This window comes from Rana temporaria, chromosome 3, assembly GCF_905171775.1.
Source record: "Rana temporaria chromosome 3, aRanTem1.1, whole genome shotgun sequence".
Taxonomy (NCBI): domain Eukaryota; kingdom Metazoa; phylum Chordata; class Amphibia; order Anura; family Ranidae; genus Rana; species Rana temporaria.
In genome coordinates, this window is record NC_053491.1 from 226,940,318 (window position 1) to 226,954,630 (window position 14,313).

The 14,313-nt window shown below is 44.7% G+C and overlaps 1 protein-coding gene across 2 annotated transcripts in view; it reads right to left on the reverse strand.

Moving 5' to 3' along the window:
- Positions 1-14,313, reverse strand: part of SNCB (synuclein beta) — a 115,643-nt gene that overhangs the window by 62,925 nt on the left and 38,405 nt on the right. For both annotated transcript variants that reach the window (XM_040344396.1, XM_040344395.1), the window contains one exon: positions 9,756-9,874. In XM_040344396.1, the coding sequence (XP_040200330.1) occupies positions 9,756-9,874 (119 nt within the window). The remainder of the gene's footprint in view (positions 1-9,755; positions 9,875-14,313) is intronic.

A 14,313-nucleotide genomic window follows, 5' to 3' on the forward strand; every position in this document is an offset into this window, starting at 1 on the left:
TCGGGTGACAACGCTACCTGTATCACACTGGATATTCAAGCAAAGCTATCAACTTCAGTTTTTTTTTATACTGGACTACAAAATCCCTTTCTAATTCCATAAAATAAGGGGGGTGTCCTGTAGTCCGGCAGAGGAGGATTGTGGGAGAGATGGCAAAGCTGCATTCAAATCCATTTATCTCAATAGCTCTATTTTCATCTAGATGCAGCAAAATGCTTCTTGAATAACTTTTTAAAATGCACTGGATTGAATCCTTGCAACAGCCTGCCATCACACAATTCCCATCGAAAAATCCGATCGTGTGTACAGGCCTTAACATGTCTGACATTTTTGGTGCTTTACTGCATCCTATATTTGCATTGTGCAACTACAATTTGTTGAACATGTACATTAGCTAAATGTAAATGCCTGCTCTCCTTCACACAGGATGCCAACAGATGTTGCTATAGTTATAGGTGAAGACACCGAATGAATAAACAGGTAACAGCCAAGCAACCTATGAAGCACAGATCAGCTGTACATGAATATTCACCTTAACCCCTGCTGCTTACTGTAAAACCTTAGCAGCCCGTAGGGTCAATTCATTAACGCTTATCAAAGGTGAAATTAGTGTCAGGCCTCGTATACACGAGCGGTTTTCTCGGCAAAAAACAGCAAGAAAACTGCTTCTTGCCGAGATTACCGTTGGTGTGTACGAGGCTTTCAGGTTTTCTCGGCAGGAAATCTGGCCAGAATCTCGACGGAAAAAAAAAGAGAACCTGCTCTCTTTTTTCTCGTCAAAATTCTTGTCGGCCTGTTTCCCCGACGAGAAACCTGAGAGTGTGTATACTTACCTGTCGCCGTGGAAACCCGCGCATGCTCGAAATGACTTTGACGCATGCGTGGTAGCTTCCACAGCATATAGGTAGGGTGAAGCAAGATGGCGGCGACGTCATCGAATGTGACAAGCCCATGCTCGTCGTACGCAATGACGTCACCGCGTTCTTTCCTTTCAAGAGAACCGCGGTTGTTTTGAAACGAAAGTCTGTACACTCGGGCAGCAAGAGATTCTTGCCAAGAGTCTCGTCAGGGAAAAAAACAACGTTTTTGACGAGATTCGTGCCCGTGTGTACAGGGCCTCACAGTTGCATGCTCTAATTTAAAAGCCTATCCGTGAATAAAAAACTATTAAATGTAAGGTAAAATAACGATAAAGCTTCATTTAGATCAATTCACTTTAAAAAAAAAAGTTATTTATCACATTTACAGGCATTCAATATTTTAGGAATGTAAAAAATAAGAAATCAGGAGAACTCTGCACTGGCCAGTAAATGAAAAGAAAATGATGTATAAGAATGCAATTTTGCTAGCTCAGGAAAGTAAATAATTTGTAACATTGCACCAGAAGCAGATCTGTGTGATTTTATTGTGGCTTGCATTGACGTCTGTTAAAGTGTTACTAAACCCAGGACCCTGCATTCACTGTATCTGGTCTTCCACAGTACATAGGACATGGAATTAAATTAGTGTAAATATAAACCTTTGCTCATCAGCAGTATATAGCAGTCTTGTGACTTCTATTAGTGTCTGGTTAAAGCTTGTAGGAGGAGTTTTTATTCTACTCTGACTGTCCTATGTGGCTGCGTGACCCCTGACCTTCTGTCTGGACATTGCTGTTGGCCCTGCGTTAAACCCTCCCAAGGAAAAAAAACTCTCTAGCAATATACACCATACTGAGCATGTGCAGAGTGACTGCAAATGCTCTGTCCTATCAGGAGATGGATTGGGGGCAGCCTTTTTGTAAAAGGCAGAGGATTAACCCCTTAGGCTACACAGTGAGTATAACAAGCATGCTTTACTACATATACAGACTGATTTTACTCTTGTGGGTTTAGTAACATGTTAAATGAAATCGCACTGGATAGTCGCTCTGAAGTAGTGGCTAAACATGAGTACAGTATGTAATTATATTGAAAGGGCTCAGCAGCCCGTGTGCTGAGCCCTAATAATGTTTTCCTAATTTCACAACTTTTAGTGTGTCTTTGTTGTTCTCTCTTATGCAGTGTTGCAGCATGTGATTTTTTATTTTTTTTAGATAAAACAAAAACTATTAAATTAGGTGCTGAACATAGCAAAATAGAAAAATGCAACAAATTTGTTAAGAAGGCATTGACTACTTTTGAGATTAGTACCCCATGAGTTATTTTAGGGCAAAAATTCATACAGTATTTAACTTTTCTGGGCCGTTTAGACTTGCGGTAAAACATGCTGTTGATTTTTGCAACCCCCCCATAACTTGCAAAGGCAGCAGATATGCCATGGCCACACATGGCTACACATCATGTCTGCAGCTTGATTGACGCACCCTGCCACGTTAGGCAGGCAGTAGCACTGCCAATTATGACCCATTAAAGTATTTACTCTTATAAGCCTATGTCAGAGGTCTCCAAGCTTTCTAAGCAAAGGGCCAGTTTACTGTCCTGTAGACTTTAGGGGGGGGGGGGCGGAATAGGGCCAGTGGGAATAAAAACTGTCCTGGCATCCAGCGGGTGTAAAACATTCCCCATCTTTAGTGACAATAGGGGGAATAGTTGATGTTGTGGAAGGACTAGTTCCCCATTGTTGATGTCAGTGGGATGAATAGTGTGCCATCATTGGTGTCAATGGAAGGAATTTTGCCCCATCGTTGGTGTCAATGGAAGGAATTGTGCCCCATCATTGGTGTCAATGGAAGGAATTGTGCCCCATCATTGGTGTCAATGGAAGGCATTGTGCCCCATCATTTTTGTCAATGGAAGGAATTGTGCCCCACTGTTGGTGTCAATGGAAGGAATACTGCCCCGTTTGATGGTGTCAGTGGGAGGATTAGTGCTCCATTGTTGGTGTCAACGACAGGAATTATGCCCCTTCAATAGTGTCATTGGATAGAATAATACCCCAAGGGCCTGATAAAGGCAAGCAAGGGGTTGCATCTGGCCCCCAGGCCGCAGTTTGGAGATCGCTATAACTGGAAAAGAAGGAAATATGTATATGCAGAATGCAAATCATTCACATATGGAAGCTGACTAAACAGTTGTGAAACACTATCAAAGCTACAAACATTGTAATAGGAAAAACAGACACTAAAATTAAACATACAGGAGAAATACTCTGTGCTAATACTTCTGACAGTTCCTCCACCTACATGTTGCTGTAACATTAGACTGAGAATAGTGACAACTAATATAGACCTAATGTTTAGTCTTGTTGGATGACAACAGATTGAATCACACACCAGCTGCTGACATCTCCATTGAGACTGTGTCAGTGAGACTTCTGCGTCCAGGGGATTTAAGGCGAAACTCATGACAAATACATAGTTAAAGTGGAGTTCCGCCTGGGGAAAAAAAATAATAGTCAGCAGCTACAAATACTACAGCTGCTGACTCTTAGGCCCCTTTCAGACTGGGGCGGGAGCTGCGGTGGCGGTATAACGCCGCTAAAAATAGTGGCGCTATACCGCCGGAATTGCCGCGGGTATCAGCCGCTAGCGGTGCGGTATTAACCCCCGCTAGCGGCCGATAAAGAGTTAATATCGCCCGCAATGCGCCTCTATAGAGGCGCATTGCGGGCGGTATTGCCGCGGTTCCCATTGTTTTCAATGGGAAGGAGCGGTGAAGGAGCGGTATACATGCCGCTCCTCTCACCGCTCCAAAGATGCTGCTGACAGGAGATTTTTTTGTCTCCCGCCAGCGCATCGCCTCAGTGTGAAAGCCCTTCGGCTTTCACATTGAGGTAGCTGGGCAGGAGTTTTTCAGGCGGGATAGCAGCGCTATTTTTAGCGCTTTACCGCCTGAAAAACTCCTCAATGTGAAAGGGGCCTTAATATATAGACACCTACCTGTGCTGGAAACCCACGATGTCAGCGCCCCAGCCGATTTTTCAGATCAGTTGTCGGGTGCTGCCGCCGCCGTTTGTCGTAAGGGAAACCGGCAGTGAAGCTTTTCGGCTTCACAGCCGGTTCCCTATTGCGGCGGCGCGAAGCACGTTGCGCTTTCTAAATCGGCCCGGTGATCTGACATGCTGGTTCCAGCTATCGTGGAAGTTCCAGCGCATGCGCGAACTGATGCGCTGAGATGGTTCCAGCCATCGGGAAAGTTCCTTCAAGCACTGCGCAGGTGCAAACTTGCTGACGGAAATCCCCGAACGGCGGCCGGCATCCAGGGCGACGTGGATAGTGAGGTAAGTGGCCAGTCGGCCTCACGTCCTCGCTGCGCTCGGACGGCTCGCTTCGCTCGCTCGGCCTCCTGGCTCTTTTTTTAACATCCTCCAATCCACGGGGATGTTAAAGAATGAGCCTGGATGCCGGGCGAGGTTCGGGGATTTCCGTCGGGAAGTTTGCGCCTGCGCAGTCAGTGGAGGAACTTCCCCCATAGGGGAACATTCAGGACAAGTCACCGGCACCGGAGGAATAAGGAGGGGGCCGAACTTCCAAGGGACAGCGCCATCTCCCGAGAGTGGGGAAGGGTACCTGTAAAAAACAGGTACCAGTTCCCCCTCCTCCCTGAAAGGTGCCAAATGTGGCAACGGAGGGGGGAAGAAGGAGATCAAAGGAAGTTCCACTATTGGGTGGAACTCCGTTTTAATATACAAATATGTTTATTGTACTTTAGCTGACAAAGGATTTGTATTTTTTTTTTCCAGCCATTTCTGTCATATACACTATGCTAGTAAAAAAATGATTTAGCCATTTCCTTGTTTTACATTACTGCCTCCATTCATCTCACTTTTTAATTGGCTGGAGGTGGTGATGTTATCTCATTGTCAGAGATGTATTATGGCCTAGGCCGACAAGGCCCAGGCCTAGGGCGGCGAAAAAGCACATATCTTCTTCCCTCTCAAATCACTCCCCAGCACATATGCCCATACCACCCTCTCCCCCCCAAATTAAAAGATGCTCTGTCCCCCTGTCCTCATCCCACCCTGTCCCTCTGTCCCTCCCCCTATCCTCATCCCACCCTGTCCCTCTGTCCGTCCCCCTGTCCTCATCCCACCCTGTCCCTCTGTCCATCCCCCTGTCCTCATTCCACCCTGTCCCTATGTCCGTCCCCCTGTCCTCATCCCACCCTGTTCCTCTGTCCGTCCCCCTGTCCTCATCCCACCCTGTCCTCATCCCACCCTGTCCCCCTGTCCTCATCCCACCCTGCACCCCTGTCCTCATCCCACCCTGCCCCCCTGTCCTCATCCCACCCTTTCCCCCTGTCCTCATCCCACTGCGTCCCTCTGTTCTCATCCCACTGTGTCCCTCTGTTCTCATCCCACTGCGTCCCTCTGTCCTCATCCCATTAAAATGACATTGCGGGTCATAAAAAGGAAGGGGTGCGTCATATATAAAGTAGGGGGTGCGTGAGTTTCACCAGGCCTAGGGCAGCACAAAACCTAAATACACCCCTGCTCATTGTCCAATGTGCAGGCTAAACAAGGAAATAAATGTGTTACCTGTGTGAGAAGACCGACTGAATACAATTCAATGCAAATCCTTTGGCAGGACAAAAAAAGTAAACATACACATATTTCGATGTGTATATTGCTGTTTGCCCAGAGTTCTGCTTTATATTCCATATGTGAGAAGCTATGTATCTACAGTATATACAACATCTGATTTAGATGGACACACATTTCACAATTCAAACCAGAGAACCGTATCAGGGCTACGTACCCATGAGCAACACTATAGGCCGTGTACCAGTTATGACATGGGGAAAGGAATAAAGGGGAAGATGAGATATAGAAGATATAAAAAAAAGGCAAGAAAAGGGAATAGAGGCCAGAAAAAACAGGGACAGAGGGCAAGGGCCCTTTAAACACTCACTGAAAACGGGGGAAGAAACCTCTAGCACTTTATCAAGACTTATAAATAGTGCTAAAACAAATATTTCGGGGGTCCGTAACATGCAGGCCTCCACTTCTAGGTTACCATGTGTTTTAGCGGAAGAAAAAATGCTTGCAATTTGTGGATGTGTGGGGGTGCCATTAAGAACTATTGGCACCTGTGTGCATCTGCAAAAGGCAACCAATTTTTTGTGTGGTGCGGAAAAACACGCGTTACCGCACTGCACTGGTATGAAAAAACCCTACAATTTAGGGCCACATTCACGTAGAATCGCCCTACGCTGCGGCGGCGGAACGTATTACATTTACGTTACACCGCCGCAAGTTTTCAGCGTAAGTGCTTGATTCACAAAGCACTTGCCTGTAAACTTGCGGCGGCGTAACGTAAATCCGCCCGGCGCAAGCCCGCCTAATTCAAATGGGGCGGGGACCATTTAAATTAGGCGCGTTCCCGCGCCGAACGTACTGCGCATGCTCCGTCCCTAAAATTTCCCGACGTGCATTGCGCTAAATGACGTCGCAAGGACGTCATTGGTTTCGACGTTAACGTAAATGGCATCCAGCGCCATTCATGGACGACTTACGCAAACGACGTGAAATTTCAAATTTCGACGCGGGAACGACGGCCATACTTAACATTGGCTAGACCACCTAGAGGGCAGCTTTAGTTTTACGCGGCGTATCTCTACGGAAACTACGTAAATTTACAGCGACGGGCAAAGCGGACGTTCGTGAATCAGCGTAACTAGTCATTTGCATATTCTACGCCGACCGCAATGGAATCGCCACCTAGCGGCCGGCCTAGAATTGCAGCCTAAGATCCGACGGTGTAAGTCACTTACACCTGTCGGATCTTAGGGCTATCTATGCGTAACCTGATTCTATGAATCAGGCGCATAGATACGACAATCGTATCTCAGAGATACGACGGTGTATCAGGAGATACGCCGTCGTATCTCTTTTGTAAATCTGGCCCTTAGTTTTTAAGGCACAGTTAAGCAGTCAGAAGGTTGTAAACCCCTCCCCATCATCCCCTTAGCTAGCATAACCCCCCCCCCCCTCCCCTTCAAAATACCCTCCTAGTAGCACAAACTTCCCCCCTCCAAAATGCCCCCTTCTACCACAAACAAACCCCATCGGCTAATTGAACAAGCTGAAGTCAGAAGTTGATTGGCTATCATACACAGCTGCACCAGATTTTTCACTCTCCAGTTTTAGTAAATCCACCCCATATTGTCTACAATAGGACTTTCTGAATATTTTTCATCAGTGATAGCATTATGAATACAAGGTTGCATGTCATATACTAGCTAGGGTACAGATTTAGATGTATATTCTTTATAGGCACACAAATCTGTTCCTGTCTTCTGTGCAGCTAACAGGAAGCAGAGACAGAAGGAGCCAGCCGCATTCTGAACAGATATTTCAGGGATTCATTTTCTTGGACTTTTATTTAATAAGGCTAATAACAACATGAAATTGCAGCATTGATATCGACTAATCAGACATGATTTACTATTGTTTGGATTACTAGCGGACTAATTTGTAATACCCTATTATTATTCTCTGCAATCTCTTATTAAACAGCACACAATTAGTTATATGGCAGATACAAACTCTACTTTATGCTTTTAGTTGACAAGGCTGTCTGACATCCAGCCTAACTGCATTGTTCCAGATGGCAGGCTGTTTGTGTGAACAGTGGTGCCGTAGACGGCACTGAAGAGTTACCACCCACAAGTCCTATTACTAATCCTTGCATATCTACCAGCAGTCTCAGTGGGGTAGATTCAGGTAGGGCTGCGCACTCTTACGGAGGCGCAGCGTACCGTTTTAACGCTATGCCTCCGTAAATTACTTGCGCTACGCCTCATTCACGAAGCAGTAGCTCCGTAATTTGCGCGTGCGCTCCGTAAAACTGGCCGGCGTAAGTGCGTGTAATTTAAATGATCCCGTAGGCGGCGTGGATCATTTAAATTAGGCGCGTTCCCGCGCCGAACGTAGTGCGCATGCTCCGTCGGGAAACTTTCCCGACGTGCATTGCGGTAAATGACGTCGCAAGGACGCCATTTGCTTCAACGTGAACGTAAATGGCGTCCAGTGCCATTCACGATTCACTTACGCAAACAACGTAATTTTCAAAAATCGCGACGCTGGAACGACGGGTATACTTAGCATTGGCTGCTCCTGCTAATAGCATGAGCAGCCTTACGCAGAAACCGACGAACGCAAACAACGTAAAATGCGAACGCCGGGCGCGCGTACGGTTGTGAATCGGCGTGAGTATGCAATTTGCATACTCTACGCTGACCACTACGGGAACGCCACCTAGCGGCCAGCGTAAGAATGCAGCCTACGATAAGACGGCATAAGAGCCTTATGCCAGTCATATCTTAGGCTGCAGTCGGCGTATCGAGCTTTCTGAATACAGAAAGTCGATACGCAGGCGCTACTTAGCAATTACGCTGCGTATCTATGGATACGCAGGCGTAATTGCTACCTGAATCTACCCCAGGATGTGCAGGACTGTCCCACATTTTAACTCTACTTCCACTGTCCTGTGTATATGCAAATAACACAATAATTTGCATATGAATAAACCAGTGCATAAAGGACTGACCATAGGATTTGCATACGAATGATCTTTACCAGCTGATTCCAATGCAAATCCCCCACTGGTTGGAGATTCTGTACTGGTGAGGAGGAGGAGTTTGCACCACTAGGGAGGCAATGTACTTGAGGGAGTTCAGCACTGGTGGGTAGGGTAATTTTTGGTTATACCCTGTACATTGGTAGGTACATTACACACTCCTGACCCCTGCGCTCTATGCTTTATGCACTCCTGAGCCCTGCTCAATAGACACTATGTTGTACATTTGTTGTGTTTATCACTGCATTATATGCATGAGCCAAGTATCACTCACCCTCAATCCCAGCAAGCATGGAGTCTGTACCCTGCTCTGAGTTCTTACCTTAGGTTCACACTTCTGTGTGTGGTTGCGGGAAATGCAGCGATTCCTGCAACCACCCTCAGTAAAAATGCACGGCTCTGCGGAAACGTGCAGGGCTTCCATTCACTCTGAATGGCACACCCTGGCATGTAAAATTGCAGTGCGGGTCAGTGTTGCCAACCTACCAGATTTAAATTTACTGACAACACCCAAAATTTACTGGCATTTCCAAAAAGTTACAAAATTACAGTTTTAAGTAAACATCTCAGTATTTAGGCTACAAATAAGTACAATATACAATTAGAAATGTGATTTAAGGTAGATATTAAGGTAAAAAACATATTTCTTATTTTATTTTCAATATAGTAAGTAAGTAGCTCAGGGATAGGACTCAGAAGGGCAAGAAATTAGAATGGGCAGCACACACACATGAAACTGATTCTCACAGTGAAACTCACAGTAGTGTGTAGCAGCAAAGATCACCGACATGACACATGGCTCCTGTGCTCCATGATATCACACGACTCTCTCAGGTACCACCTCCACCAGTCCCATCCCCTGACGACACCAACTGAACACACTGTAGCAGGCACTTGGACAGTCTTGGATGCCACCGGACCCGAACTACACATGCACAGTTCCAAGCTGAGTGTCGCAACCATATTTTTTACTGACAACCATTACCTCTTACTGGCATTTACTGGCTGGAGAAAAGTGCCCATTTTTTACTGGCTGCCAGTAAAAATACTGACGGTTGGCAACACTGGTGCGGGTACCGCAGGCAAATCGCATGGTCAAAAATCTCAACCTTCCTCATGGTAGGAAAAACCCAACCAGTAAATGTCCCCTTATCAGGATGGCGCTGATCACAGACCACTGCCTGACAATTAATAATAGACGTCATTTAATCTCACGCATTGGACATTGATATTCGCATTACAGAAAATGTCAAACCTTTATGTCTGTAGGGAATTCATCTTTCTTCACTAGACCAGTGGCAGCCGCAATGTTTCCAGCTCCAGACATGACAGCCCCTCCCAGCTGAGATGCTTGCTCTTTGGTCTTTTCAGCCACTATAAAAAAAGAACAGAAAAACAGCAAATGTTAAAGTTGAACTCCAGGCAGATAGAAAAGACACATATCAGTTCAGCACGACAATCATTAAATGTGTTTTATTCTTAAAGTGGAGTTCCACCCATAAATATAACATTACATCAGTAGTTTTAAAAAAATGTCATTAGTCCTTTAAGAATTTTTTTTTTTTTTAGATGCCTTCAAAGTGTTGTTGCTAGACAGAATAGTTAATCTTCCCTCTTCCTGCACCTAGGTGCTTAAGCTTCCTAACCTACACCGCACAGACTCCTGGGAATGTAGTGGGTGAATCATGTGACTTGAACAGTACAGGTGCTGAAACCTGATCTGAAACCTATTACACTGCTTGTGCAGCACTGAGCATGTGCGAGATCTGCAAGGCTGAAATCCAGGAAGTCATACAGTCTGGCTTCATGATGCCCACACTTAAGATGGCCCCAGTCAATTTCTATTTTATAAAGTGTCTAAATGCTGTAACAACCTAACAAAACGGACCTTAGTTTACAGACTAACTTTACTAGAATACATTAAGCTTGTGTATTACAGGGGTATTTATATTTAAAAAGTGAAATTGTGGCCGGAACTCCGCTTTAATTCAGCTAATGCAAGTATTTGAATCTGACCTGGTATTGGCCAGCAGCATTCAGACTGGGACAGGGAGGGGCAGCACTAGGAGAGGGGGGGCAGGGCTGGAAGCCAATCAGGTGATCCAAAAGCATATGTATTGTCAAGGAACAAACTGATAGTTGAGTAGGCAGAAGGATGACCTCTTCAGTCTGCTTCTGCTCTTTCACTGGCCAGACAATTGTGTTCCTGAACCTATAAGTGGTCCTAACCACTTGACTGTGCTGTGTTTTGGGCTGTTTACATCTCAGAGCTGGATTGACAAAAAAAAAAGTAAAACAGCCCTCTCTCTAATAAGTACTTGATCTTTTTATTTTTATCGGTTTCCCTGAAGTTCACTTTTACTCATATAGTATAGCAAAAGTGTATAATGGGTATAATTACAGTGATTAAACTAAAGTAAACATACAGCAGGATATAAACAATGCCTTTGTTGCAAATGGCAACCAATTCACATTTAGCTTTACCCCTTCCTGCCCAGGCCTAGGGTCTCTAACTGAGCTATTACGCATTGATCTGATCATGTGACCACTGTGATTGGCTGTCAGAGTGGTCACATAATCGACAACCGGACCCACCAGCTCCCGATTATTACTAGGGACCAGGAGTCTTTGACAGCCAGGTCATTGTTCTGGAAGCTCGCAGTGTTCATTCTCTCAACACAAAAACCTTAGCCGCCTGCATATATTTGGCATGTGGTCAATAAAACACATCTTCTTTGTTGCCACGCATATGGGTTATGAGAACGACAAGAAGTTAGGTTTCGTTCAAGTGCTCTATATTCTGTGCATGAAGGTAAAAAACCTTCAGTGGTGAGGTGCGGTAATGCCGCATACACACGATCGGAATTTCCGATGAAAAAAGTCAGATGGAGCGGACTGTGTGGGCCCCATCTGACTTTTTTCCGTCCATGTTTAGAAATAGAACATGTTTTATCTTTTTCCGATAGGAGATTCCTATAGTCTGTGTGCAACTCCGACAGAGAAAAAACCCACGCATGCTCAGAACCAAGTCGACGCATGCTCGGAAGCATTGAACTTCATTTTTCTCGGCTCGTCGTAGTGTTTTACGTTACTGCGTTTTGTACCGTCGGAATATGGTCTGACAGTGTGTATGCAGGACAGCTTAAACGGAATTCCGATAAAAAATTCCATCGGGTTTTAGGCCAACGAAAATTCCAATCGTGTGTACGGGGCATGAGGGCAATAGTATGTCTTATTCCAGGGGTGTCAAACTCAATTTCATCGTGGGCCGCAACAGCATTATGAATGCACTCAAAAGGGCCGGTTGTATCTGTAGGATTAGATGTCCAGCGCATCCCCTCCCCATATATTAGATATCAAGAGCCACCCCAACATCAGAAGTTGAGTCCCCCACTCTCCCTTACATCACAGTGCACCCCCCTTTCATTATGCTGCTGCTGGGAAGAAGCTGGATGCACTGCTTGAAAGCAGAAAGTCAGGGTCTGGAGTAGGACCAGAGGAGGGCTGAAGCTCTCTAGCAGCTGCAGGAGAGGTGCGAGGGCCACATGAAATGGCCTGGGGGGCCGGATTCGGCCCGCGGGCCTTGTTTGACACCTGTGCCTTATACAGTATGTAGAACAGCTGCAGCATTTGTTAGATAGAAAAATAAGGCCACCCACTTGTTTTCCTTGTTGTCTGGAATTAGTATAGTAAAAACAAATGGATAATGTAAAGTGCATTAATTTATAAATTAACCCTAATCCCATAGCTCCCAACTGTCCCTGATTTCGAGCAATGTCCCTCTTTCCTTCTCATTTGTCCCTCATTTTGGTCTGATCTATATAGTTGTATATAAAATGCACTTTTTATCTTTCAAAAAGTGTTTTCCAGCACTAAAACTTTCATCTGATCTCTAAATTGCGTGGTAAAAAAAACATGTGGGTTTAACCAATCTTATTTTTTTGTACAATTCTCCTTTAAGGGGGCATGGCAGGGGGTGTGTCCTATGCCTGCATACTTTTGCTGGTAAATGTGTCCGATGTGTCCGCCATAAAGTCGCAGTCACAATAAAAACCGCAGATCGCCGCCATTACTAGTAATTTTTTTTTATAAAAATGCCATAATTCTATCCCCTATTTTGTAGAAGCTATAACTTTTGCGCAAACCAATCAATATACACTTATTGCGATTTTCTTTTACAAAAATATGTAGAAGAATACATATCGGCCTAAACTGAGGAAAAAAAAATATTTTTTATATATGTTTTTGGGGGATATTTATTATAGCAAAAAGTAAATGATATCGATTTTTTTTCAAAATTGTCGCTCTGTTTTTTTTTATAGCGCAATAAGTTAAAACCGCAGAGGTGATCAAATACCACCAAAAGAAATCTCTATTTGTGGGGAAAAAAAGGACGTCAAATTTGTTTGGGAGCCACGTTGTACGATTGCGCAATTGTCAGTTAAAGCGACGCAGTGCCGAATCGCAAAAAGTGGCCCGGTCATTGACCAGCAAAATGGTCCGGGGCTTAAGGTATAATTATTAAATGAAACATGTCTTTATGGACCTTGCTTTGTGCACTGGTGCCCAGTCATGTTGGAACAGGAAGGGGCCACCTCCAAACTGTTCCCACAAAGTTGGGAGCATAACATTTTCCAAAATCTCTTGGTATGCTGACACCTTAAGAGTTCCCTTCACTGGAACTAAGGGGCCAAGCCCGACCCCTGAAAAACAACCCCACACTATAAACACTCCTTCACCAAATGACTTGGACCAGTGCAAAAAGCAAGGAGACTGCGAGCCAGGCCTTCTTGTCCAACATCAGTGCCTGACCTCACAAATGCGCTTCTGGAAGAATGGTCAAACATTCCCTAAAGCCTTGTACACACGATCACAACGGTTGGTTGTCAGATTTTCTGATGGTCAGTACACAAGTCCGTCACACAAAAGTTGAAAGTACAAACAAGCATGCTCAGAATCAATGCTCACCAAACAAGAAATTAGCAGAAGGGGCCCAAAGGGTGGTGTGCAAGAGCTGAAATCCCTCATAGTACGTCAATCTGATCGTGTGTAACAGGCTTTATACACACTCCTAAACTTGTGGACAGCCTTCCCAGAAGAGTTGAAGCTGTTATAGCTGCAAAGGATGCCAACTCCATATTGAACCCTAGATTTTCTGCAGATTTTTGTCTTCAGATTTACCAAAAGGGCCTGCCTGATTGCATACAAATTGAAACTCTTAAGGTTTGATCTCATATTATATGGTTTTGGTAAATCTGAAGACAAAAATCTGTAGAAAATCTAATAGTGTGTATGGGGTCTAAAGCCCTGTACACACGATCGGATATCTGATGGAATCTAATCCGATGGAATTTTTCGTCAGATATCCGATGAAGCTGACTTTCATCTCTCTTGCCTACACACCATCGGTCAAAAATCCGATTGTGTCAAAACGCTGTGACGTACAACACTATGACGAGCCAAAAAATAAACGAAGTTCAATGCTTCCAAGCATGCGTCGACTTGATTCTGAGCATGCGTGGATTTTTGACCGATGGAGTTCCATACAGACGATCAGATTTTTCTATAGGTTTTTTTATCCATAGGAAAAATGTAAAACATGTTCTATTTTTTTACACCGATGGAAATAAAACCGATGGGGCCCACACACGATCTGTTTGTCCGATGAAAACAGTCCATCGGTCTGTTTTCAGCGGACAAACCAATCGTGTGTACGCAGCTTAAGAGTTTCAATTTGTATGCAATCAGGCAGGGCTTGCACTACATGGTTTTGGTAAATCTGAAGACAAAAATCTGCAGAAAATCGAATAGTG